Here is a 24,341-nt window from a genome sequence, read left to right on the forward strand (position 1 = left end):
CCAAGGTCAGAATAAGTAGGATTCAAACTCCGGTTTGGATGACTCCTGAGGCCCGGCGTCTTTTCTCAGCATCGACAACGACAATAACAAGTCTTTTCCACCCAGGATAAGTCCGATTATAAAGGCCTATTGTCCCAGAGGTAAAAAGGACTCGAAGAGACACCCTTGGAGCCCGAAAGCTAGCCCCCAGCACCTGCCCCTCCGACCAGGCAAAGCAGGGACTCGGGCCTCCGGGCCACCTCCCTCCAAGTCCCCGGCCCCAGCCCCCGGAGAACCCAAGACCCTGTCCCCACTCGCTACCCGCAGGCCATAGACCTTTATCCGCTCGAGGCCCCGGTGCTAGAGGTCGGGGCCGCAGTGACCACAGCTTCAGCCCCAAACTGCCGAGCTGTACCAGACCCGGGGCAGCGGCCGCGGCCAGACCGCCATCTTGCCCCGGGGTGTTCTCCATGAGAGTTCCGTCGGGAAACAGCTATTCGGTTCCGGGAAACGAAAGTTCCTTAGAGCTTCTGCGTTCGGGAAGGAAAACCTCCATACATCGTGTCCTCCTCTCTGTAAGCTGGCAAAACAGATGATTCAGGAGCAGGATAAATTCCTGACTCGTCCGAGAAGAGATGCAGCGTATTCGAACCGAGGAATTTGGAAGGAAGGAATCCTATATCTGGGGGTACACCGGATCCTTTAGGAAAGTGCCCTCTGCGGGGCGGAAGGAGGGTGCAGAGAGCGGAAGTTCCCGCCCCGGCCCCACCTCCGCCCCCGGCTCACGCGAACTGGGTGTTTCCTGTCTCTTTCAGTCCGGGTTTGGAGACTCCGGCGTCCTCCGACTTTTCATGGTAAGGAGGGCGGTGCCCATAGACTGGGGGCTCTAGGCAGCGGAGAGAGCAGGACAGAGGCGTAGTAGAGGGGGCAGAGACCTAGAGGAGGGGTGCGCTGAGGGGCAGCTGCGGTAGGGGAGAGGCGGTGGGAGCATTAGGATGCGGGGAGAGCCCGGGGTGGGGGAAGGGCTTTGGACGGAGAACTGTACGTGAGAAAATTGTGTGTGTGTGTAGGGGGGGTGTCCCTGGCTGTTGGGGATCCTGGAAAGGGCATCTGGGCTTGGGAATATATGCGCGGGTGAGTAGAGAGGGCAGTCTCTGAGTCTTAGGGCTGTTTGGAAATGGGAGTTGGTGATTAAAGAGAGAACAAAGAGATGTTATTGAAGACGGACATTTGGGGTGGAAAATGAGAATTTGGGGAGGGTTGTGAAGGAGAGATGGGTTGGTTATGAGAGGGTGAAGTGGGATCCTTAGGAGCGGAGCTTTGAGGGAGCTTTGGAAGTTGAGGTAGAAGGTAATGGTTTTCGGGGAAGTGGCTTCCAGGTACGTCTGAACCCCTGAACCAGTGGAGTGGAGGAAATAAATGGAGGGAGCCCACGGGCGAGTGTGCGCTGGGTCTTGGGAACTCCGCGGAGGATTGCCAGGGGTCTGAAGTCAGGGTCCCTTCGCCACGCAGTCCAGCCCCTTATCTGGCTCCTGGGTACCTATCTAGTCCTTTCCCTCAAGGTCCAAGGTGGTCACGCCTAAGGAGCTGGGGTGTCTCACAGTCCATCTCCTAGCTGTGGGGTGGTTTCTCTGTGCTTGAAAGCCATCAAGGGTCTGTTCCTCGAATAGCTTTTTCCCTGGGTGGGAATGACCAAAGTTCAACCCACATTCTCTTTTTACTTGTTTGTCCCATGGCTCCTCCCTGGAAAGTGCAGTCTTTAGGGCACACTAGTACCAAGGCCAATGCTGAAGAAAAAAAAAAAAAAAAAGATTCAACCTGTATTTGACTTAGGACGACAGTATTTTGTGCAAAATAAGTTCCACCTGAGGGGAAGGAAGCACAAAGCAGTTGTTCTCAAAGACCAGCAGCATCACCTGGGAACTTGGTAGAAAAGGCTAAGTTTTCAAGCCGTCCCGCAGACTTCTGGGGGTGGGGCCCAGCAGTCTGTTTCAGCAAAAGCTGTGCAGGGGTTGAGAGTAATGAGTTTTTTAATTTGGGCTATGTAATAGAGGGGCATGAGAGTGGGCATCGGAGGACCCTAATAGTTCTGATTCCTACTTTTCTTCCCCTAAAATGGGGTTGATGATAACATTTTCCTCACTAGACTGTTGAGAGGAATAGACCGATGGTTTGTGTGTTCAACACAAAAGAAAGAAATTGGGCAGAAGCCATTCTGTAAGTTTCAGATGCAAACCAATGCTACAGTTAACGTGCCTGATTGAATTTAGTTGAAATGGAACAGCAGACTTTTTTCTGAGTTGAAGAAGTGCCCTCAGTTTGGGAAAGTTTTATAATTGGCCTCAAGGCAGTGACTCTTGAATCTGGCTGATTAAAGAAACGCCTTAGCTTTGTGGCTCTCAGCTCTGGCCGCACATTAGAATCATCTGAAGAGCTTTTGAAACACTGGTTTCAGAGTTGCCACACCCTTCCCCAATCTGATGAATTGTTCTGGGGTGAAGCCTCGGCATCAGTACTTTCTAAGTGCACCCAGGTGAGTCCATTGCCACCTGGGCTGGGAACCTCTGGTCTTCAGGAGAGCTTGAGGGGCGGAAGGGAAACTATGCTAAATACTTCATTTATTCCTTGAGGGTTACTATGAAGCATATGGTTTTAACTGAATTTTACAAGTTTGGAAACTGATCCCCTATGAAGCCATTTGTCTGAACTTCACACAGACATGCAGTCCAGGTTTGCTAAATGCTCGTTCTAACCTTCCACACACACATCTCCCCCAACCCACACACCAGGGAGATAGTTAAATAGAGATGTAGAGGAAACCTCTAAGGGGGAGGGATTTGGTGCCTTTTTTCCTGTGGTCCTTGCCTGGGCCTCTTTTCAAGTCAAAGGTTTCCCACCTTGGGCTGATGGTTTATTTTTTAAGCATGTGTACAGTTGCTTCCTGTCTGTATGTGGCCTGAAGCTGTGAGTAGGGACCTGCTTTTGCTTTTGATGATTTGGTTTGTTTTTATGTGTGGTCAGAAATTCACTGGACCCACAGAACAAGAGGTTGAGGAGCTTCTCCAAGACCAGGAAGTTAAATGTAGCCTGACTGGAGTGGGGGCTACACAGAACTTTTAGAACAGTGGGTTGCGATATTGGCTGCACACTGGAATCACCTAGGGAGTTTAAATTTTAAAATTCTTTTGCTCAGGCTCTATGCCCAGACCAATTACATCAGAATGTCTATGGATAGGAGTTGCAGCCACGGCACAGTAGGTTAAAAGAATCCAACTGCAGCAGCTCAGATTGCTGGGGAGGTGCAGGTTCGATCCCTGGCCTAGCACAGTGGGTTAAAGGATCTGGCATTGTTGCAGTTGCGGCTCAGATTCAGTCCCTGACCTGGAAACTTTCGCATGCCGTGGGTTCGGCCATTTAAAAACAAAAACAAACAAACAAAAAAAGGAATTTCCATGGGTAGGGCCCAGAACCAGTATTTTTTCTTAAGTGGAGAACCACTGTTTAGAATCAGCAACAGTACTCTCAGAGGGGGAGAGAAGCCTGGACTTGTCCATCTAATTGGAATAAACTGATTGAATCAATCAGTAACCAATAGCTCAAGTATTAATTACCTCTGTTTCTTGGAACCAATTTTGCTCTCTGCCACCCCACCTCCCCAGCCTTGTTGATAGTGAACTCAAGCCTTTGAAACAAGTTAAAAAGCAAGATCCCAGTGGGGATGGCTGAGGAGTCCTCTGAAGAGAGATTTGCTGTGAGACGCTTATTGTCTATTGCTTTGTGTCGTCTGCTGCCTGTGACTGGCGTTTAGGGACGTGGACACAGCCAGAACCTTTTTGCCGAGGGCCTCTCATAGTGACTGACCTTTGGAAAGGTGGGTTCTAGAAAGGTTCAGAGCTTTCTTTGTCTATTTGGGAGTCTCAAGCTCTAGATCAGGATGGTTTCTGCCTGTATCTCCAAGTAATTCAGCTGAATGTCATTAGAGCTAGAAACATCTCCAGAGAGAGGATAATTTGAGACTTGAACAGCTTTCTCAGATGATCATAGTTGGAGTGCTTCGTGTTTGGTTTGAGCCAGGGGCCGGCTGAGACTCTCTGTGGCATCCTTCACCGCAGCCATGGGGGGAGGTGTGCCTGCTGTCCCTGCTTGCTCGATGGGCTAGTCTCAGAGAGATGACTCGTCCAGGCTCCCGCGGCTGGTGAGCGGCAGGGCTGGGGGCTTAAACTCAGTTCCAACTTCCAAACCCAAGCCCTCAGCCACACATGACCTCCCATCTTTTTCTGTCTTTCTTTCTTTTTTTAGCTTTTTTTTTTTTTTTTTTTTTTTTTTGGTACTTCCTGAAGAAGGGGGGTGTGGGGCTCCCTTTCTCAGTTTATATATCATAACTCTCCATACCAAGCATGATCATTGATACAGTCATGGGCTTGAGGCCAGGCAGGACTTGCCTACATCATTATTGCTTTGTCACCAAGCCACCTCCTCTGTCACCAGTATGCTTTGGGAAGTGACTGAATGTCTATGGGCTAAGGTATCGGAATCCACAGAATGGAAACAATGGCTGTTGTCCAACATCATTTAGGTTTTAAATGGTTGTACTTGGGGATAGAAACTGAAGCAGTGGTATCTTCTGGAGGGAGGAGTGGGAAAGGAGGGGCTCTCTGGATTGATGGAAATGTTCTCTATCTCCACTGGAGTGGGGGCTCCATAGATGCAAAAGTTGTCTGAAACTCATCTGTCTCTACACTTTATTGTGTGCTGATTATCTTTAAAAAGGTATTGGAAAGTAAAGTACAGTACATAAAATTATCCTTTATGATGTCTTTTTTGTCTGTTTCATGGTTAAGTGCCTTACAAAAATGCTACACCATTTCCCAAAAACATACTGACTTTTGTGTAAATTTAGATCTGAAAGGGGTGCTTTAAAGTATTTCCATTGGGGATAAATTTCCTTAACTAACCCTCTCTCCCCCAACCCCCCTAAAATCCTTAACTGTAAGGCCCCCTCCCAGGTCTTTATTCCCATAAGCTGTTTCTGTCATCCCATGGACAGTGTCTTTCTGGGGGAAATGCTTGGTGGTTACTGTTAGTGTCAGTCTCTGGGGGCTGATTTCAGAGGAAAGCTGAAAGGGAGAGGTCACTGCTTGCTTTTAGTCTTTTGTGTTAGGCATCAGGCCACAGAGGCCCCAGGTGAGCTTTTGAAAACCTAACTTCTTGTGATGTTTTCCTTTGATGAAGCAGGAACAGTTTCTTTCGAAAACACTTTGCTCCCCAGGAGGCCATTCTTTGTCTGTGTCACTCTGCAGGACCCTGCCACCAGTTCCCCAGTGGGTGATTTCTTTTGATGCAATGGAGATCAAGTTGGCCATTGTCTCTGCTATCACCCATGGATGGCAGGTTGCTACTTGTCAGTCCCTTCTCCATTTAAAAAATAACAGTTGTGTTTTACCATAAGTGTAATAGGTGTTCATTGTGGGGGATCTGAAAAAGGTAGAGAGGCATAGAGAATTTTAAGAAGACTAAACAATCTTTTTTTCTAGTATCAAGGAATAGTTTTTGTTGTTTTTCTGTTTGTTCTTTGGTGGCACCCTCAGCATTTGGAAGTTCTGGGGCCAGGTATGGAACCCACACTGAAATTGCAACCTGCCCCATGGCTGTGGCAACACTGGATCCTTAACCCACTGTGCCAGAAGGGCACTTGCAGTATCAGGGAATAGTTTTAAAAGTTTTGTGCTGTCTGTGCCCTCCTGGCAAAGCCACCAAGAGCATGTCTGTAGTCAGTCAGGTTTTTTTCCTTGGTGCATTGGGGGAGAACTGTGGGGCATCTCAGAGCGCTCGGGCTTGTGGTGGGTGATTTGGGGGGGAGAAGTCAGGGAAGTGGGGCTTTGCTCTGCCTTGATGCTGTCGGAAAACAGGACTAATTCTGTGACTGGGTCTCAGCAATTCCTCACTTGAAGGCAGGAAGGATGGAGTGGGGCTCACGCTCTAATTGGTAAAAAAGCAGCCATGGCTCTTACTGGTTTTTTTGTGTGTGCGTGTGTTGGGGACATTGTTGTTGTTTTTGTCTGTGTTCGGACATAATTATTTATGTCGATCCGTCAGCCACAGAGAGCCTTGTCTGATGGTTTTGCACTGTGTGGTCATTCATGTTGTGGTGAAAGCCAGGCCAGCTCCTGGCTCTCAGGGCTGCCTTCTCCTCAATGCTGTGCCCCAGATTCAATAACAACTCAGCCTACTCTTGGACACCAAGCTAGAGAGTTTCACCTGTTCAAGAAATGTTTTCTTTGAGGATTTATGTGCCAGGTACCAGTCTCCTTTCCTACGTCTGCCTAAGTCAGACAGTATGTACATTCTTTTGACGATTGCTGGCAGTGCCAGTTGGGAGACATCAGACCTTGCTGTCTAGGGTGGAACGAGTACAGAAAGTCTTTAATTTTGCAGTAACTTGCTTTAAGAGTTTTTTTTTTTGTTGTTTTTTGGGGGGTTTTTTTGGGGTCTTTTTTTAGGCCGCACCCGCAGCATACGGAATTTCCCAGGCTGGGGGTCTAATTGGAGCTGTAGCTGCCAGCCTGCGCCACAGCCACAGTCACGCCAGATCTGAGCCTCATCTGTGACCTATACCATAGCTCATGGCAACGCTGGATCCTTAACCCACTGAGCAAGACCAGGGATCGAACCTGCAACCTCATGGTACCTAGTCAGATTTGTTTCTGCTGCACCACGACAGGAACTCCAGCTTCCAAGAGTTTTTATGCCTGTTGTTGAGTTCTCAGAAACACTTTTTCCTTATAGGCGCACGATAGTTAAGATCCCACTCAATTTCATAAAAGCTTGTTTCATCTGTAATTCAGCTGAAAAATGATGCTTTTAGCTGTTCCACGGTGCACGGTGATAAGGAAACAGAGACCTCGGCAGTGCTTTGGGCTGCTTTAGGATTCAGCCAGGGTATTTGTTTATATGGGTAGCAGGCACAAAGGAAGTTCTTGTAACATAAGACCTAGTGGCAAACTTGTGTCTCCAGGGTGAGCAAGTAAAGCCAGGTGAAGCCATCTGTGTGGTGTTGGGGGCTGATTGGGGAAATGCATGCCCTTCCCTGGAGGACAGCCAACACCCCAGCTCCTACCACTCATTCCCGGGCTGGCCTATTTGGCCTCTGATTTTAACAGAAGCCGGAAGTCTAGATTTTCCCAAGAACTCTCCAGAGTTGACAGCCTCGGGAGCAAACTTTGTTTTCCACGTCATGTATGCTTGCACTAAGTAAAACACATCTGGAGGCCAGCTGTGGTCTGCTGGCTGAAAGAAGTAAACAGGCCTGGTGCTGCAACCCTGGTGATCTTGTGTCTCGTCCCCTGGCAGGAAGAGATGTCAGGAGAAAGTGTGGTGAGCTCAGCGGTGCCAGCGGCTGCGACCCGCACTACTTCCTTCAAGGGCACAAGCCCCAGCTCCAAATACGTGAAGCTGAATGTGGGCGGAGCCCTCTACTACACCACCATGCAGACACTGACCAAGCAGGACACCATGCTGAAAGCCATGTTCAGCGGGCGCATGGAGGTGCTCACCGACAGCGAAGGTAAGCCCAGGGTCTGGGCGGGGGACACATTGGCACTTGAGGGCGTCCTCTGAGTTCAGCAAACCAGTGAGAGACGGCAGTGTACATGGCCCAGGTTTCCTGTTGTGCTCTGTGTTACCAGGCGTGCAGGGAGCCTTGAGAATGAGTAACAGGGAGGCCGGATGTAATCGGGGGTGTGGTCAAGGAGGGTTTCCCTGAGGAAGTGACATCTGAGCTGAGGCCTGAGGATGGGTAGGAGTCAGCTGGACCAGGGGTCATAGTCTCAACTTAGCTCTTGGTTTGCAGTGTGGCTCTGAGAAAGGCACTTCATGCCCCAGGCCTCAGCTCTGTGCAGTGGACTCAGGACTCACCTGGTCAGCTCTCTTCCAGTTCTCTCCATGGTGATTCTATGACATCAGAGTGAAACTCAAGTGTGACAGAGGTGTGAGTGTTTTCTCTGGACCCTTGTCCTCCTAGGATGGGGTTCTGACAAACTCACAGACCTGGATTTGAGTCACAGCTCCCCATTTTAGTGTCTGGTGACCCTAATCTGTTTTGATTTATCCATTTCCCCATCCGGCAAATGAGCACAGTGATAGCCACCCTATGGAGCTTTTGGCCCATAGTAAGCGTTCACTGTATGTATATTTAGTGCTTTGGTGGGGGTGTGTGTGGGGGTGAAAAGTCATGTTAGTAAAGGTCAAAAAATTGTTTAAAATTGTCCTACATAGCATAACTACTTTCCTCCTACCTGGAACACTCATATACCTGCAGGAGGGTATCTTCCATCCCTGGCTGGGGATATAGGGCAGGTCACATGAAATTTAAAGATGGCCCATCCTTCGTTCCTTGGCCTGAGCTTTCTTTAGTCCTGGCCAGGCTACAGCTTGGCTTGACCTTACCTTACCTGTTTCTGAGGCTGGCCTCTGTGCTGACACACCATGCCTTTTTTTTTTTTTTTTTTTTTTTTTGGTCTTTTGCCTTTTCTAGGGCTGCTCCTGTGGCATATGGAGGTTCCCAGGCTAGGGGTCTAATTGCAGCTGTAGCCACTGGCCTACACCAGAGCCATAGCAACACGGGATCTGAGCCGCATCTTCGACCTACACCACAGGTCATGGCAACACCGGATCCATAACCCACTGAGCAAGGCCAGGGATTGAACCCACAACCCCATGGTTCCTAGTTGGATTCGTTATCCACTGAGCCACGATGGGAACTCCTGACACACCATTCCTTCTGAAGGGTGGTAGTTCCTGGAAGAGTGCCAAGTTTTGACACAGGGAATAGGATGGGGGGCCCTGGGCCAAAGTCCGGAAATCTGCTAGCTGGGGTAATGCCTTTTGTGTCCTGGAGAAGCCAGGCTGCAGGGCTCACAGTTCTGCTTCCCTTGGCTCCCTGTGAACTTGGGTTTCTGGCCCAGCAGCAGGTGAGTGAGTTTAGAGTCCCAGAGCTGCCTCTGTGCCTCACCCAGAAAGCTTTTTATGAGTGGGAGGATCCCTTTTGCTGGGCCACACCCAGCATCGCCCAGGAGTGTATGTGGAAAACAAGACAATAGCACCCCAGCTGCTGAAGGAAACAGACCTTATCTGAGAACTCAGGATTATTGTGGCTTTTCTTTTACCCTGCCTAGTCTCTGGTGAGGCTCAGGAAAAGCAGCCGAGTCACTTTGAAAGCAAAGTAGAAGCCTTGTCTCCTTGAAAGCCCTGGCTCTGGTGGCCTGATGGCATGTCAAAAAAAAAAAAAAAAAGAAAAAGTCTGCAAACTTCCCTGTCCCCCAGCTGGGAGGTACCTGGGAGTGGAACCAGTGGGCCTGCACAGGCTTCTAAATAGCTGTTAGATATCCTTTCCCTGTGCTTCCTGGAAAACCCAGCATCTCTGGGGAAGCAGTGCTTGTCTTTGACACTCCAACGCTCAGGTTTTCACATTAGGACAGTTCCAGCCCCCTTCAAGTCATTATGAAAAGCTCACAATACGGCCTTTGATGGATGTTACTTCACTTAAGCCTCACTTTTCACCCTGTGAGGGGTGACTGGTGTTGTTACCGATTGATGAGAAATTGCATCTCCAGTGAGATGCTTTTTTAAAAGCTACTGGGCTGGAAACAAGCTACTAAACCCAGAGCTTACTAGTTCTTACTGTCTACTGACCCTGGTTTGATGTGGGCCCAGGCCAGGTCGCCCAAGCGTGGCAATCTTAGGGTCCAACCACTGGCTTAGTACTGAAACCCTTTTGGGCCTGGAATGCCGGGCTGAGTGTCTGGTCCTTCAGAGCAGTCCTGTTGGCCCCTGGGAGTAAACTGCACAGCTTGACCCCTGGCCCGAGCACACCCTCAGATCTACGAAATGAGGTGGACTTCCTGCATCTCACAGCTTCACCCTGGCCTTCAGGCAGGAAGCCACAAACATGCCAAAGTGCCAAGTGCAGCTCATGCGGGCTTGTGAAGCCGTCAGGATGGCATGCTGGTTAAAGGACAGGGCCTCCGAAGGTACCGAACAGTGTATGCATTGTGTTGCCAGAAATCTCTGCAGGATGCCTGAGAAACTGATTGCTTTGGGGGAGGGGACCTGGAGTCCTGGGTGGGTGGCAGACTCTGTTGCATTCCATGCCCTTCTGCCTGAGTTTTATTCCTTGTGCATCTAATTCCTCAACAGAGAGGATGTCAGAAAGCCCTTGACAGAGCTGCTGACACTTTAGGAGACTTAGTCAGTGGAAACTGTTCATTTTTGCTTCAGTCCTGCCTGGGTGAAGAGGGGGAAGGCAGAGCCCTCTGAGTGGCTATGGGGAAGCAGTCTCAGCAGGTTGGGAAAAGTGGCCCACTTGGGCTTTGAGGGATGGGAGTACTGCAGTTCCACATTCTGAGAAGCCCAGGACCAGGGCAGGCATCAGGCCTTTCCCAGACGCCTCCCCAGGAGGGTTCAGTTCTTACAGGGCTGGAATTTCTCCCTGAGCCCTCCAGCCCTCGTCAGTGTCATTACTGGCGGCAGATTGATGTGACACCTTTTGTAATGCGAATTCTTTCCAGTGGTTCTCACCTGTAGTTGCCAGCTTCATCCCTGTTGTTTGGTGTAGTATTTTGCCCCTGTGAATAGTGCCTGGTCTCTGGCTAATAGGGTATTTTTGTTTGTCTTTTGGTGGCGGGGAGCGGGGGTGGGTGGCCACACCTTCGGCATGTGGAAGTTCTCACACCACAGTAGTGACCTGGGCCACTGCAGTGACAGTGCAGTGTCCTTAACCTGCTGAACCACCAGGGAACTCCTTCTGGCTAATGTTTTTGGAGTGAAGAAGCGTGTAAATTAGAGAGTCGTTAATCTAATTAACACATTCACACATTCCCTAGAGAACCAGTGAGAGGTCAGTATGGTAAGTGGGAAAACCCACACTACCTGTTTTCCAGAGATCTCTGGGCCCCTGTCTTGTGCGGAATTCTGGAGTATGTTGAAAGCTTTCATCAAACTGTGAATAATGGAACAGCCTCCCCTGTGCCCCCACTCAGACAAGCAATAAAAAGTCACCTGGACCGGTGGGGCCTCTCTTTACCCTCTCTGCCTTTCTCCCTTCCAGTGAGAATCTCTAAGTAACTTGGCTGTGGGGGTCACTCAGGTGGATTCAGTCTTGGCTGCACAGTGAGCCACCCTTGGAGCTAGACCCTGACACCTGGGCCCCCCAGAGCCAGAGTAATTGGACAGGCTGTGGCGGGCATTAGGACGTTTTCAGAGCTCACCACAGGATTCTGAATGTGCGGCCAGGGCTGAGAACCACAGGTGCGGGTCTTGCCATAAATGAGTTTTACTACAACTGTCTGAGGCCCCAGACAATGTGCGTTTTTAAACGTTACGTAAATGGTGTTGTTACAAAGTTTGTAGCCTTTTAGTTTGCTTTCGTTAGCATTATGCTTGTGAGATTGAGCCATGATAAAACAGCCCTAGTTCACACATTTCCCTGAAGTAGAGTGGTCCATGCTGGGAATATATTGCAGTTTACGGATCTGGGTTCTGTGATGGTTAATCAGACTGTTTCACCATTAGGAATATTATCATTCTTGAACATCTGTCCTGTGTATGTGTGAGTTTCTCCAGGGCCTTGCTTCCCACCCTTTGCCACATGATACCAGGCACACCCAGGAGTTTGGTCCTAGAGTTTATTCCCAGGAGAGGAATTGGGGATTTCATCCTAGGCTTGACTCGATATTATTATGTGGTTGTGTCAATTTACACTCGCCACAGGGGTCTGAATATTTGCCAACACTGGTCGCTGTCAGTGTTTACTGATTGCCGATCTGATCGTTGTGATATGGTACTGTGTTGTTCTAGGAGTTCCCACTGTGGTGCAGTGGGTTAAGACTCCAACTGCGATGGCTTGGGTTGTTGTGGAGGTGCGGGTTCGAGCCCCCGCCTGGCGCGGTGTGTTAAGGATCTCATGTTCCTTTAACCAATCAGTTTCGACTTGGATTCAGTCCCCGGCCTGGGAACTTCCATGTGCTGCATTTGCAGCCATTTAAAAAAAGGGGGGGGAGAACATTTCCTAATTTCTAGTGCATTGAATGTCTTATGTGTATTGGTTGGTTGTGTTTCATCCTTTAGCTGCTGGACAGTGTCTTATTTACTTATACATTTTCCCATTTTCCTTTTTTTTTATTGCTCTGTAGAAATACATATTATGGATCATATTTCTTTGTGATTTTAGGTTCTAAATATCTTCTCCCAATATGACTTGTTGACTTTTTAAATGATGTTTTTTCATACCTCAGAGTTTTTACCTATTTTTTACATTTAGGCCTTTGATCTATCTCAGTCAGTAGTGTCCAACCAGGGCTGAGTTTGACCCTCAGGGACATTTGGCAGTGTCCAGGGACATTTCCTGGTATCCTATTTGGGGGAGGGGGTGTTCCTGGGATGCTGCCACAACTCCTACGATGTGCAGAACCATCCCTCCATCACAGAATTACCTGTCTAAAGTGTCAGTAGCGCCGAGGTAGAGACTCCCTACCCTAGAGATTCTGATTTAAGAATCAGGCAGTTTTTAAGAGTTGGAATTTGTAACAAGTACCCAAGTACCTTAGGCAACCTCAGAATAGGCAGGTTTGGGGACCATAAAAAACTAAATACTTGTGACAGAGAGATCAGTGACAGCTCCCTGGAGGAGGTGGGAGGAGGGAAGGAGGAGAGGAAGTACACAGGGCTGGGAGGGGGCAAGCCCAGAGGCCCAGTTCCCTGCCCACACGAAGCCTCCTCTCAGATGCCCTGAAAGCCATGCAGACACCCTCCTGGGGACTGGGCCCTGCTGCTGCCTCTCTCGGCATGTACAAGGCTCTCCATCAAAGACCTAGTCTGAGTGCTGCCCATAGACCCAGCATTGTGTCCTGTGCTTCCTGTACAGTCTCTCATCTTACCTTTTACCTCCTGAGGCACCCTTTTTAGAACAGGAAACTGCCAGACAGAGAGGTTTAGTGAGACACTGACGTCATCCAGCTAGTAGTCGCAGAGTTGGGTGTCCAGCACAGGCCCACGCTCTCAACCACCACACCTTGCTAGGTCTCTCAGCCTGTCCTGGAGCGTCTGGGTCTGTACCTCCCATTCCACTCTCCAGCCCTGCTCAAGGGGCTGGGGACCCCAGGCTGCCCTGACTCGACCAGCCTTCCACATAGCCCACCTGCTCCCTGGTGCAGGAAGGACACCCCACAGGCAAGAAGCTGCTTGGCTTCTGGTAGCTTTTCTGCACTCTGGGGACTGGAGCTGACTGTTTCAAAGAGATAGATTCCTGGTTGGAAAGCAGCTAAAATATTTTGAAGTCACAACGCTAATTGAAACCTCATGGAGAGTGTGCCTGGTTCTTTTTTTTTGCCCTTATTTGTCCAAAGTATGATTCCTTCACCACAAGCATTTCCTGACAGCATTCTTGAGTCAGAGCCCAGTGTCACGGTCCGCCTACTCGTTTATGGAAACTCTGGACTGTCACTTGGGTAATTGATTTCAGGGGCCCTTGTTCTTAGCAGCTGAGTTGTCCAAGCATCAAAGGCGACTAGGGAGGTTTTCTTCCCGGAGCAGCTGGGTGGAATTGGTTGTCGTTTCTCCCAGAGACTGAGGTTCTGCGTGTTTTCTCAGTTCCTGTGATAGGAGTTTTCCATTGTGGTTTAGCTGTGCCTTCCCATCTTGGGAATGTCCCTGAACCTCTCTGAGCCTCTGTTTTCATCTGTGGGAAACGCAGAGGACAGAGTCTTCCTCAAAAAGAACTGCTGAGGAGTTCCCATTGTGGCACAGCAGAAACGAATCCGACTAGTATCCATGAGGACTCACATTTTGACCCCTGGCCTTGTTCAGTGGGTTAATGATCCAGCATTGCCGTGAGCTGTGGTGTAGGTCACAGACAGGGCTCAGATCTGGTGTTGCTGTGGTTGTGGTATAGGCTGGAAGCTATAGTTTCGATTCGACCCCTAGCCTGGGAACCTCCGTATGCCTCAGGTGTGGCCCTAAAAAGCCAAAGAAAAAAAGCAAAAACAAACAAAAAACTGCTGGGAAGATAATACAGTTTTTCTAAATCTCATCAAGAAAAGCCCGACCCAGAGTGACACAGAGGTCACAAGCTGGTGGCCTGCAGGCCCTGATTTGGCTGCCTTATGGTGGGTTAATGACAGGTTTTTAAAAGAATCAGTTTACTGTTTTAAAATCAGGAGACGAATTCCTGTTGTGGCACAGTGGAAACAAATCCGACTAGTATCCGTGAGGATGTGAGTTTGACCCCTGGCCTTGCTTAGTGGGTCAGGGATCCAGCATTGCCGTGAGCTGTGGTGTAGGTCGAAGACCTGGCTTGGATCCTGCATCAGCTGTGGTGTAAGCTGGCAGCTGTGGCTCTGATTTGACCCCTAGCCTGGGAACCTCCATATGCTGTGAGTGGAGCCCTAAAGAAAAAAGAAAAATCAGGAGAGTTTAAGGGGAAATTTGCATTTTTGGCTTTGCTGGGACATCACAGGCTCTCACAGTACCCCACCCTCACCCCCCACCTGTAACTGGAAGAGCCCCTTCCCTGGGATGCGGGCCCTGTGCTATGGTCGGCCCTGTCCGGCTGTCCTGGGTTATCCTGTTTGCTCAAGGCCCTCTAGGCGATTGAAGGGCATAACAGATACAGAGTCCATACTTGCTGTCTCAGATTAAGAAAGAAGTGGTAGCATAATGTCCAGTGGGCACGGTCAAGTGATAGGATTTACCTCACCTTTGAAGGCCTCATCCTTCCTGGGATCCATGGTTTGGCTCTAGATCACATGTTTACATGTGTTTGCCCTGACTGGGGATTATTTTCATAGCTGGGAAGCCATGGCAGCATGGAGATGCTAAGCAGAAGGCTCTGGAGGGATGAGACCAAACCATTAACCAAAGGCCTAGGAACCTTGGGCTGAGGACTAGTTGCAATGGGGTGTGGAAGTGGTCTTGTTGTCAACTTTCCTGGTGATTGTGGCAAAGAACATCAATTAGTGCGTTAGAACACCAGAGCACACTTAGTGGGGCTGGATTTGGTGAAGGTGGGCTAACTGACTTGGGAGGTGAAAGGGTGCCTTGCCCTTCATTGGCCTCTGCAGCCGACCCAGAGCCTGGAGTCTGAGCAGGACTTGGGGAGGACACAGTGGTCTTGCGAGTGGAAACGTGACCCTTTTCCGAAACAGAGAGCAAAGCAGAGGGAAAGCAGGAGCGAGAATGACCAACTCCTCTGTAAACCTCCTAACTGCCCTGGGTGCTGGCAACTTGGGGAAGATGGCAGGAGACTTGGGGCCCCTGCCGAGGTGGCCCTGATGTTCTGCATCTGTCTGGCTTCATATTTTACCTGGCCTTCCCCCCAGCCTTACTTCACTTTCTGGCACCCCCTCTCTTCCTAGGCACCAGTCCCTTTCCTCCTCCCATAACATTTGCATTTCAGTAGAGGAATTTTTTTTGTCTTGTTTTTATTAGCCACCCACCGCATATGGGAGTTTCCCGGCTAAGGTCAAATCTGAGCTGCAGCTTCCGGCCTACACCACAGCCACAGCAATGCAGGATCCAAGCCGTGTCTGCAACCTACACCACAGCTCACCGCAACACCAGCTCCTTAACCCACTGAACAATGCCAGGGGTTGAACCTGCATTCTCATGGTTGCTAGTCCAGTTCTGAACCTTATTCTCATGGTTGCTAGTCAAGTTCTGAACCTGCTGAGCCACAGTGGAAACTCAGTAGAGGAGTTTTGTGAAGCCCTGGATCTCTAGTGGAGGAATTGTAGGCACTGTAGGCTGGTGCTAAGATTGGAGAGCATGTTGAGAAGTGGGCAAGCTTGCTTTGCCCCACCCTTAAGAATCCCTAACTGTGCCTGGTTCTGGTCAGCTGCTGGCCAAGTTTCCTTATCTAATAAATGCAGGCACCATCTCCCCATGTTAGACTGAACTGCTTGAGGCCAGGGTCTGTTTGCTTCACCATTTCATCTCTGATTGCTATCATTAGCCACTCAGTGCTTGTTTGTTTGGGGGAGGTGGTTACAGATAGAACTTCATGTGGTGGTGCTGGTAAGTGTCTGAGGGTCACCCTTGGGAGCCACATGCCACAGTCTGGGAGTGAGCCTTTTGCTTCCTTATAAATGGCTCTGTTATTTGGAAGTCTGAAAAAAGTGTTGATGAAGAAGGGCATAGATGTTTTCAAGCCAGAGCCTTTCCCTGTCGATGGAATGTGGTCACTTGGGCCCATTTTATCCAGGTGTGGTGCAGCAAGCCCTCTTGGGTATACCTGGTAAATGCGTTTTTGTTTTTTAGTTTTTGCTTTTTAGGGCCACACTTGTGGCATATTAAAGTTTTAGGCTAGGGGTCGAATTGGGGCTACAGCTGCCGGCCTATGCCACAGCCACAGCAACTCGGGATCCGAGCCACATCTTCAACCTACACTACAGCTCACAGCAACGCGGATCCCTGACCCACTGAGTGAGGTCAGAGATCGAACCTGCATCCTCATGGATCCTAGTTGGGTTCCTTAATCACTGAGCCACGATGGGAACTCCTGGTGAATGGATTTTTGAGGGTACTTTGGAAACATGCTTTTAGGACCAAGGCCCTGATGTCTAAAAGAGCCCACGACCAATGAGTTTAAGGTGTGCTTGTCTCTAGCCAGCAGGGCCTGGAGGCTGTGGCAGTGCTGCCAGGCAGGGCCTGGCCGATCAGCCCTTTGCTGGCAGGTGGGGCCGCAACCCTCTCTGTGGTCCCATGGTCCTGCTCTCTCCTGAGAGGTGAGGGAAGCCAAGAGACACCCCAGTTCTTCTCAGTGCCTTCCAGTCCTAACCCTCCACCCCCCACCCGCCCTCCCCCCCACTTCCCAGGCTGGATCCTCATTGATCGCTGTGGGAAGCACTTTGGTACAATACTCAACTACCTGCGTGACGGAGCAGTCCCCTTGCCTGAGAGCCGCCGGGAAATTGAGGAGCTGCTGGCAGAAGCCAAGTACTACCTGGTCCAGGGTCTGGTGGAAGAGTGCCAGGCAGCCCTGCAAGTAGGTATCACCCTTTCTTCCAGTGTGGGTGGGAGGGCCCCCATGCACTTGCCTTCCTCGTTTACCCCCTGCAAATGAGGGCAGTTTCTACCTCACTGAGCTGTTGTGAGAGTTAATGAATTAATCCTAGAGCTGCTCCCCTGTGGCTTATTTCAGTCCCCATGGTGTTGGGTCCTCTCCTGTGTACACTGCAGCTTCAGGACTGAGCCATGGGGTATAAAACTTGATCCGTTTTCTGATCCACAAGTCATTGTTGAGAGCCCAGCATAATCTCTACAGACAGACACCCTTTACTTCTCAGCAGGACCTGGGGCAGGATCACTGGGGTCAAGTCTAGGGAAAGCAAAATCCCTAGAAACCCCAAATGCTTCTAAATAGAGCCAGCAGCCATCTAGTTCAAGGCAAGTTAAGACATGGCAGAGAAGCAGAAGAGTCCCTTTGTGTTGTCCTAGGAATCCGATTTGTGTGCATGCCTCCCCCAAGCACTGTGTGGGGAGTGACTGCGTGGCTCTCCATGGGAGCAGTGCTCATAATGCCTCTCTGCCTGAGGAATGGTTATTTGCACCCACCATCTCTACCACGAGCTTTCTGGGAACTCACTATAACCCTAACTGAATGTTGTAGCCTTTACTTTATTATTTTCTATTTCATTCTTATGTTTATTAAAGTAATGCATGTAAAGCATTTAAGAAGTCAAGTTAGTGTCTTAAGGTTGGTATGAAAAACACACCATATGTCCTTCACCCACTCCCACCCCTCAGCAGCCTCTTGCAATTTTCTGCAGCAGTTCTGTTTACTCATTTCTAATACAGCTATTTATTTTCCAGTTTTCTTTTGTCTTTTTAGGGCTGCACTCGAGGCATATGGAGGTTCCCAGGCTAGGGGTCCAATTGGAACTGTGGCCCCTTCCTATACCACAGCCACAGCAATGCCAGATCTAGCCACATCTGCGACCTACACCACAGCTCATGGCAACGCCAGAGCCTTAACCTGATCGAGGCTAGGGATCGAACTCGAAACCTCATGGTTCCTAGTTGGATTCATTTCCTCTGCACCATGACGGGACTCTGATTTTCCAGTTTTCAACATTACCTGCTGACATTATTATAGAAAATTAAGATTTAGCTCATGCACCCACCACCGCCAACCACTACCTAACTTGCATGCATGCATTCCTTTTCCCAACGTAGTTTATCCAGTTTTGGTTAAATCAGTATTCAGAGTTTTACTTTGAGTTGTGTAAATATTGTTGAGCCACAGAGTATACAGTGATTATTTCCTTGTGTAACTTTTCAGTTTGCCAGAATTAAGTGATTGCTTCATTGTTTTTTGTGTATTTTATTTTCTAAGTACATATCCCTAATTCAGCTCTAAATTCTCAGAAACATCAGTCTCCTTGTGGTATGTTCAACTCATCAGGGAATCTCTGTTTGATCTCTGTCTTAGAGACATGCCCTCTGGGTTCCCTTTTTGTGGTTTTCTGTTGGTCTGAGATTAAACCCCCAGGTCTGACCTTCTCCTGGTTTCTGTCGCTTTTATCGTTCTGCTTTCTCAGAGGATTTTTTCACTTTATCTTTGCAACGATTCTATTAAATTTTTTATTTCTGGTATCATATTTCTAATTCCTAAGAGCCTTTCCTTCTTCTCAAGAAGTGGTCTTCTTTGTATAGCATGCTGATCTTGTTTGATGAGATGTGCTACCTGCTCTTGTCTGTCCAATAATACTTTTTGAAGTTTTCTTTTTGCTGCCTTTATTGTGTAATTGCTTCTCTTTTTCTTTGTTTTGATTTCACGCTCATATTTGAGAGGCTTTTGGAGTATAATCTGATGGTCCTTAGTTTGCTGAAATTTAGGAGTAAGGCTTTGGAAAACTGTATGTGTTGGTTCTTGTTGTCCAGTGGGCTTCAGTGGCAGATGATAAAGCTGACTTTTTCAGTAGGAACCCTCAGTGTCAGAATTTGTAAGCCTTTTTTTGGACAGGTGGTTCCCCGCAGAGGAATCCTCCTCCACTCTCTTTGACTGGTGGGTACAAGCCTGATCAGCTGCCTTCTAGGATCTAAGTAGAGGAAGGGGGCTGGGGTGAGGTGGAGTTCACCATTTAGTGTGTAGACCATTCGCTTTAATGCCCCTGTTTCAGAACAGCAACTCAGTTCTGTCCTCTCTTGTACAAGCTGCTCCAGGAAAATGGACCTTTCTCTTTTAACAGTCAGGGGAAGGCAATTCAGCAGTGGTGGGGTGGGGGAGGCAGTGGTGGCAGGGAGGTTCTCACCAGTGCTTCTGCCAACTGGCAAGCAATCCTCTGCTCTTATCCTGTGCCCACCAGCCTTAGAACCTGAACCATAGCAGTGACAGTGCCAGATCCTTAACCACTAGGCCACCAGGGAACTCCAGCCTTGAATTTTTTTTTTCTTTTTAGTATGTAAGGCCACACCTACAGCATATGGAAGTTTCCAGGCTAGGGGTTGAATTGGAGCTGCGGCCACGGGCATACCCCACAGCCACAGCAATGCCAGATCCGAGCGTATCTGTGACCTATTCTGCAGCTTATGGCAACATAGGATCCTTAACTCAGGCCAGGGATTGAACCCGAATCTTCATGGACACTATGTTGGGTTCTTAACCTGCTGAGCCACAGCAAGAACTCCACATTAATTCTTTTTTAATTTTACTGGGGTAGTAGTTGATTTACAATGTTGTGTCAGCCTCAGGTTTACAGCAAAGTGGATCAATTGTATACGTATATGCATTCTTTTTTCTCATGTGGGTTATTACAGCACATTGAGTAGACCTCCCTGTGCTATTCAGTAGGTCCTTGTTAGTTGTCTGTTTTTGTATAACTATATAAAAGAGTTTTATAAAACACACATTACTGTATAATATAGTAATGCTACTATACTGTATAGTAATACTACTATATTGTATGGTTGTGCTGTATTACTAGTAATGGGTATATGTTAATCCCATTCCCCCAGTTTACCCCTCCCCACCACGGTTTCCCCTTTGGTGACCCTGAGTTTGATTTTAAAATATTTGAGTTTGTTTCTGTTTTATAAATAAGTTCATTTGTATTGTTTTTTTATTAGAGTCCACATGTAAGTGATACCATATGCTATTTGCCGTTCTCTTTCTGACTTCACTTAATATGATAAGGTCTAGGTAACCAGACAGTTTTATTTCTTATTAAAGTATAGTTGATTCACTATTGTGCCAATTTCTGCTGTATGGCAGAGTGACTCAGATATATAGATATATATATATTTGTTTTTAATATTATTCCCATCATGGTCTATCCCAGGAGGTTGGATATATTCCCTGTTCTGTACAGTACAGCCTTGAATTTTTGACGTCTTTTGTGTGCTGACCTTACTTCTCCCATTCTTTTTCCCCTTATGGGTGTATACCTTTTTTATTCCTCTGCAGTCATTTCTGTGGGGGTTTTAGGAGCTTTGATGCAGTCATACTTCATCTGCCCTGTTTAGAGTTCATTTTTGAGGGGCTTCCTGGGCTGTGAAAATGTGTCATCATTATTAGTGTTCACTGAACACCCTGGCGTATAACAGTCCGGACCAGGGAGCAAGTTCATTGAGAGCTCCACTTCTGATTGTCCCCCATCCTATTTCACTGGTGCTAAGAATCCTCCTCGATTCCCAGCCATGGCTGCCCTATCTCCCCTCGCCAGAGCCTGTCTTTACCCAGCAGGCCAGCTTAAGCAGTCCAGTGCTGGGCAGGCCTCCCAGGCTGAAAGCAAGTTTTGTTCCAGCAGAACAAAGATACTTATGAGCCTTTCTGCAAAGTTCCTGTCATCACCTCATCCAAGGAAGAACAGAAACTTATCGCAACTTCAAATAAGGTATGTCGGAGGCTCCCTTGTGGCGTTCCTTCTGCTACCAAAAATGGCAGAGGTTCTTCTGAATAAGTTTCTCAATAAAAATATGTGAAATTGCCTGAGCAAGGCCTGAGAAAGGGTCAGGAATGGGAGCCTACAGTTCATTGTGTGGCCCCTGGTGTTGGGTCTTGCACTCTCCCTCCCTAGCTCCTCCCCAGTTGGCAGGCCCAGCCCTATGGGAAGCCAGTGGTTCATTGCATCTGTACTCCAAGTAACTCTCTTCTTCCTTTTTTAAAACAACCCGCAGCCAGCTGTGAAGTTGCTCTACAACAGAAGTAACAACAAATACTCATATACCAGGTAAGGTGTTGGCCAGAAAAGACATCTGCACTGCTAGGTAAACCTTTGCCCACACCAGCCAGGCCCAGCTCCCCTTGTTCCCTTCCAGATGAGGCTGGTCCTTTTGCACCTCTTGAATGCCTAGATAGACCAATAGATATGAAATCTAATTCACACAGACTGTTAAAGTTATCCTTTAAAAATATACAATTCAGTGATTTTTAATATGTTTTTAGTATATTCACAGTGTGCAAGCATCACTACTTGCCTAATTTTAGACTATTTTCATCATCTCAAACCCTTGTACCCATTACCATTCACTCCCCATTTCTTTTTTTTTTTTTTTGGCTGCCCCGTGGCACATGGAATTCCTGGGCCAGGTATCAGATATGAGCTACAGTTGTGACCGACACCACAGCTGCAGCAACACAGATCCTTAACCCATTGTGCCCGGCTGAGAATTGAACCTGTGTCCCAGCACTCCAGAAATGTGGCCGCCAATCCCATTGTGCCACAGTGGGAACTCCCATTCACTCCCCATTTCCCTCCACCTTCCTACCTTCCCCAGCCTCAGGCAACCACTGTTTTGCTTTCAGTTTCTATGGGTTTGCCTACTCTGGACATTTCCTGTGAGTGGAATCACAATATATATTGCTTTTTGTTGGAGTTCCTGTCATGGTGCAGTGGTTAACAAATCTGACTAGGAACCATGAGGTTGCAGGTTTGATGCCTGGCCTTGCTCAGTGGGTCAAGGATCCGACGTTGCTGTGAGCTATGGTGTAGGTCGCAGACTCCGCTCAGATCCTGCATTGCTATGGCTCTGGCTTAGGCCGACGGCTGCAGTTCCAATTCGACCCCTAGGCTAGGAACCTCCATATGCCTTGGGAACAGCCCTAGAAAAGGCAAAAGACAACAAACAAACAAAAAACCCAAAAAAACATAATATATTGCTTTTTGTGACTGGCTTATTTAACTCAATGTCTTCAAGTTTCATCTATTCTGTAGCATGAATCAGTACCTTATTCCCTTTTATGGCTGAATAATATTCCGTTGTACAGACAGACCACATTTTGGTTATCCATTCATTAGTTGATGGGCAGTTAGGGTGGTTTCCACCTTTTGGCAGTTAGGAATAATACTGCTGAGGACATGCATGTACACACACGTTTTCCCTTAGGTATGTACCTAGGAGTGAAATTGCTGGGTCGTATGGAAACTCTCGGTTTAATCATTTGAGGACCTGCCAAGTGGTCTTCCAAAGTGGCTTAGCCATTTTATGATCCTACTAATAGTATATGTAGGTTTCTAGAATACCTTTTGGCTCTTGGGAACATGTGGCTCTAAATCAGGGAGTTAAGGATGCCAGGGTATTTGATGAAGTGACTCAAGACCCATAAATGAACCCAGGATAAAAAGTTCCCCTTGGGCAGGTCCTGGGGCTCTGTGGGGCTCTTCTCCACGTCTCCCGGTGCCTGTGCCTGCAGACCCCAGTTTTCAGCGTTCCATTTCTTGCTGTTCCACAAGCAGGGCAGCCACTCTAAGCCTGTGTTCCTGGCTGGCATACTAGAGGCCAGGGCTGTCTTTTTTTGAGGCTCAGCTCTGCCATTTATTAGTTTTTGGCCTCAGACAGTTCCCTGAGTGCTCCGACCCTCACTTCCCTTTGAGCAGTGGGGACTGTGATGCACTCTTTGTGGGCTTGTTCTGAGGTTGCAAAGGGATGGTGGGGGGGACACTTACTTGGTGGTGGCAGTTAATACCAGGCTGCACTCACCTTAGCAAATGCCTTTTTGCAGCAATTCCGATGACAATATGTTGAAAAACATCGAGCTGTTTGATAAGCTGTCTCTACGCTTTAATGGAAGGGTCCTGTTCATAAAGGATGTCATTGGGGATGAAATCTGCTGCTGGTCCTTCTATGGCCAAGGACGCAAGATCGCCGAGGTCTGCTGTACCTCCATTGTCTACGCCACTGAGAAGAAACAGACCAAGGTAAGGGCCTCAAGAGGACAGTTCTGAGTGGCCGCACTGAGATCCCTGCTTGTACAACCTCCCAGTCCGCTTGAGCATAATACACTTAAGGAAAGGCTTGAAAAATGCTTTCCTTGACTCACAACTGCATGTTTTCGTTTTTCTGTCTTTTGTTTTTTTAGGGCCACACAAGTGGCATATGGCGGTTCCCAGGCTAGGGGTCGAGTCGGTGCTACAGCTGCTGGCCTACATCGCAGCCACGGCAACGCCAGATCCTTAAGCCACTGAGCGAGGCCAGGAATCATACCCGCAACCTCATGGTTCCTAGGCGGATTTGTTTCTGATGCGCCACGATGGGAACTCGTGGTTGGTGTGTTTTTTAAATCATACCATAGGCTCTGTTATTTCCTTTTCAACCCATCCGGGGGAAAGCTGATGAGCAGGACACATGCAGCAGGTCCTGCCTCTCATCACCCACGCACAGATCTGTGGGTTACCTGCACAGCTGTCATCCTCACCCCTGCTCTGTGGTCCTCGAGGAACCTCAGAAGCACAGCACAAATGGGAGAAAATCAGATCACAAAGTTGAAACCAGAGTTTAAGTTTTTTTTTAACTTCTTAAAACACTATTTATTAGTATTTACAATACATCCTCGAAGGTGGGTATTGTTTTAAGGGGAAAAGACTGAGCCGATTTTTTCTTTTAAAGATGAGAGGTATCAGAATTGTTCACTTCTCTCTATGTGTTAGCAAGACACGTGCCTGTTTTCTCCTGGGAACTTTCTTTAGGGCTGTGAATTCCAGCTGTATAACTAGACTCCCTGTTTTGTCACGGTTCAGTTTTTTATTTACATGAATTGCCTCTGGTATTAAAGGCTAATCATTATATTGACTAAACTTGATGGTAGTGACTATACATTTTCTGAACTTAACGGGGGAGCAAAGGCACTGAGACTTTGTGGTCCATTCCCAGCTGCATATGGATTCTCGGATGGGTTCTGGAGCAGCCTGTGCCTCTGTTTGTAGAGGCTGGGGCCCCTCTCCTGGCTCCCTTCGCCCTGCATCCTGTCCCTAAGGCTCCTTCCTTTCTCCAGGAAGTTGGTGTTGCAGTGGCTGCCCCTCCAGGGACAGGTTCCCCACTTTCTGGCCCAGAACCCAAACTTCTGGGAGCTGATACTCTTGTCGTCTTAAGTA

At 48.3% G+C, this 24,341-nt stretch overlaps 2 protein-coding genes across 22 annotated transcripts in view; one reads left to right on the forward strand and one right to left on the reverse strand.

Moving 5' to 3' along the window:
* Positions 1-724, reverse strand: part of UBE3B (ubiquitin protein ligase E3B) — a 59,515-nt gene extending 58,791 nt beyond the window's left edge. For 8 of the 20 annotated variants that reach the window (XR_002338835.1, XM_013982967.2, XM_013982968.2 and 5 more), the window contains exon 1: positions 1-452. The gene's annotated coding sequence lies outside the window, so the exon portion shown is untranslated. The other 12 variants (XM_021073732.1, XM_005670736.3, XM_001929210.6 and 9 more) reach the window with 4 other exon arrangements.
* Positions 600-24,341, forward strand: part of KCTD10 (potassium channel tetramerization domain containing 10) — a 27,588-nt gene continuing 3,846 nt past the window's right edge. Inside the window, exons 1-6 of one of the 2 annotated variants that reach the window (XM_005670738.3) lie at positions 600-833; positions 7,330-7,543; positions 16,845-17,014; positions 20,775-20,864; positions 21,148-21,200; positions 22,973-23,168. In XM_005670738.3, the coding sequence (XP_005670795.2) occupies positions 615-833; positions 7,330-7,543; positions 16,845-17,014; positions 20,775-20,864; positions 21,148-21,200; positions 22,973-23,168 (942 nt within the window). In that variant the 5' untranslated portion in view covers positions 600-614. The remainder of the gene's footprint in view (positions 834-7,329; positions 7,544-16,844; positions 17,015-20,774; positions 20,865-21,147; positions 21,201-22,972; positions 23,169-24,341) is intronic. The other variant, XM_013982975.2, reaches the window with a different exon arrangement.

This window comes from Sus scrofa, chromosome 14 (genome assembly GCF_000003025.6).
Source record: "Sus scrofa isolate TJ Tabasco breed Duroc chromosome 14, Sscrofa11.1, whole genome shotgun sequence".
Classification (NCBI taxonomy): Eukaryota; Metazoa; Chordata; class Mammalia; order Artiodactyla; family Suidae; genus Sus; species Sus scrofa.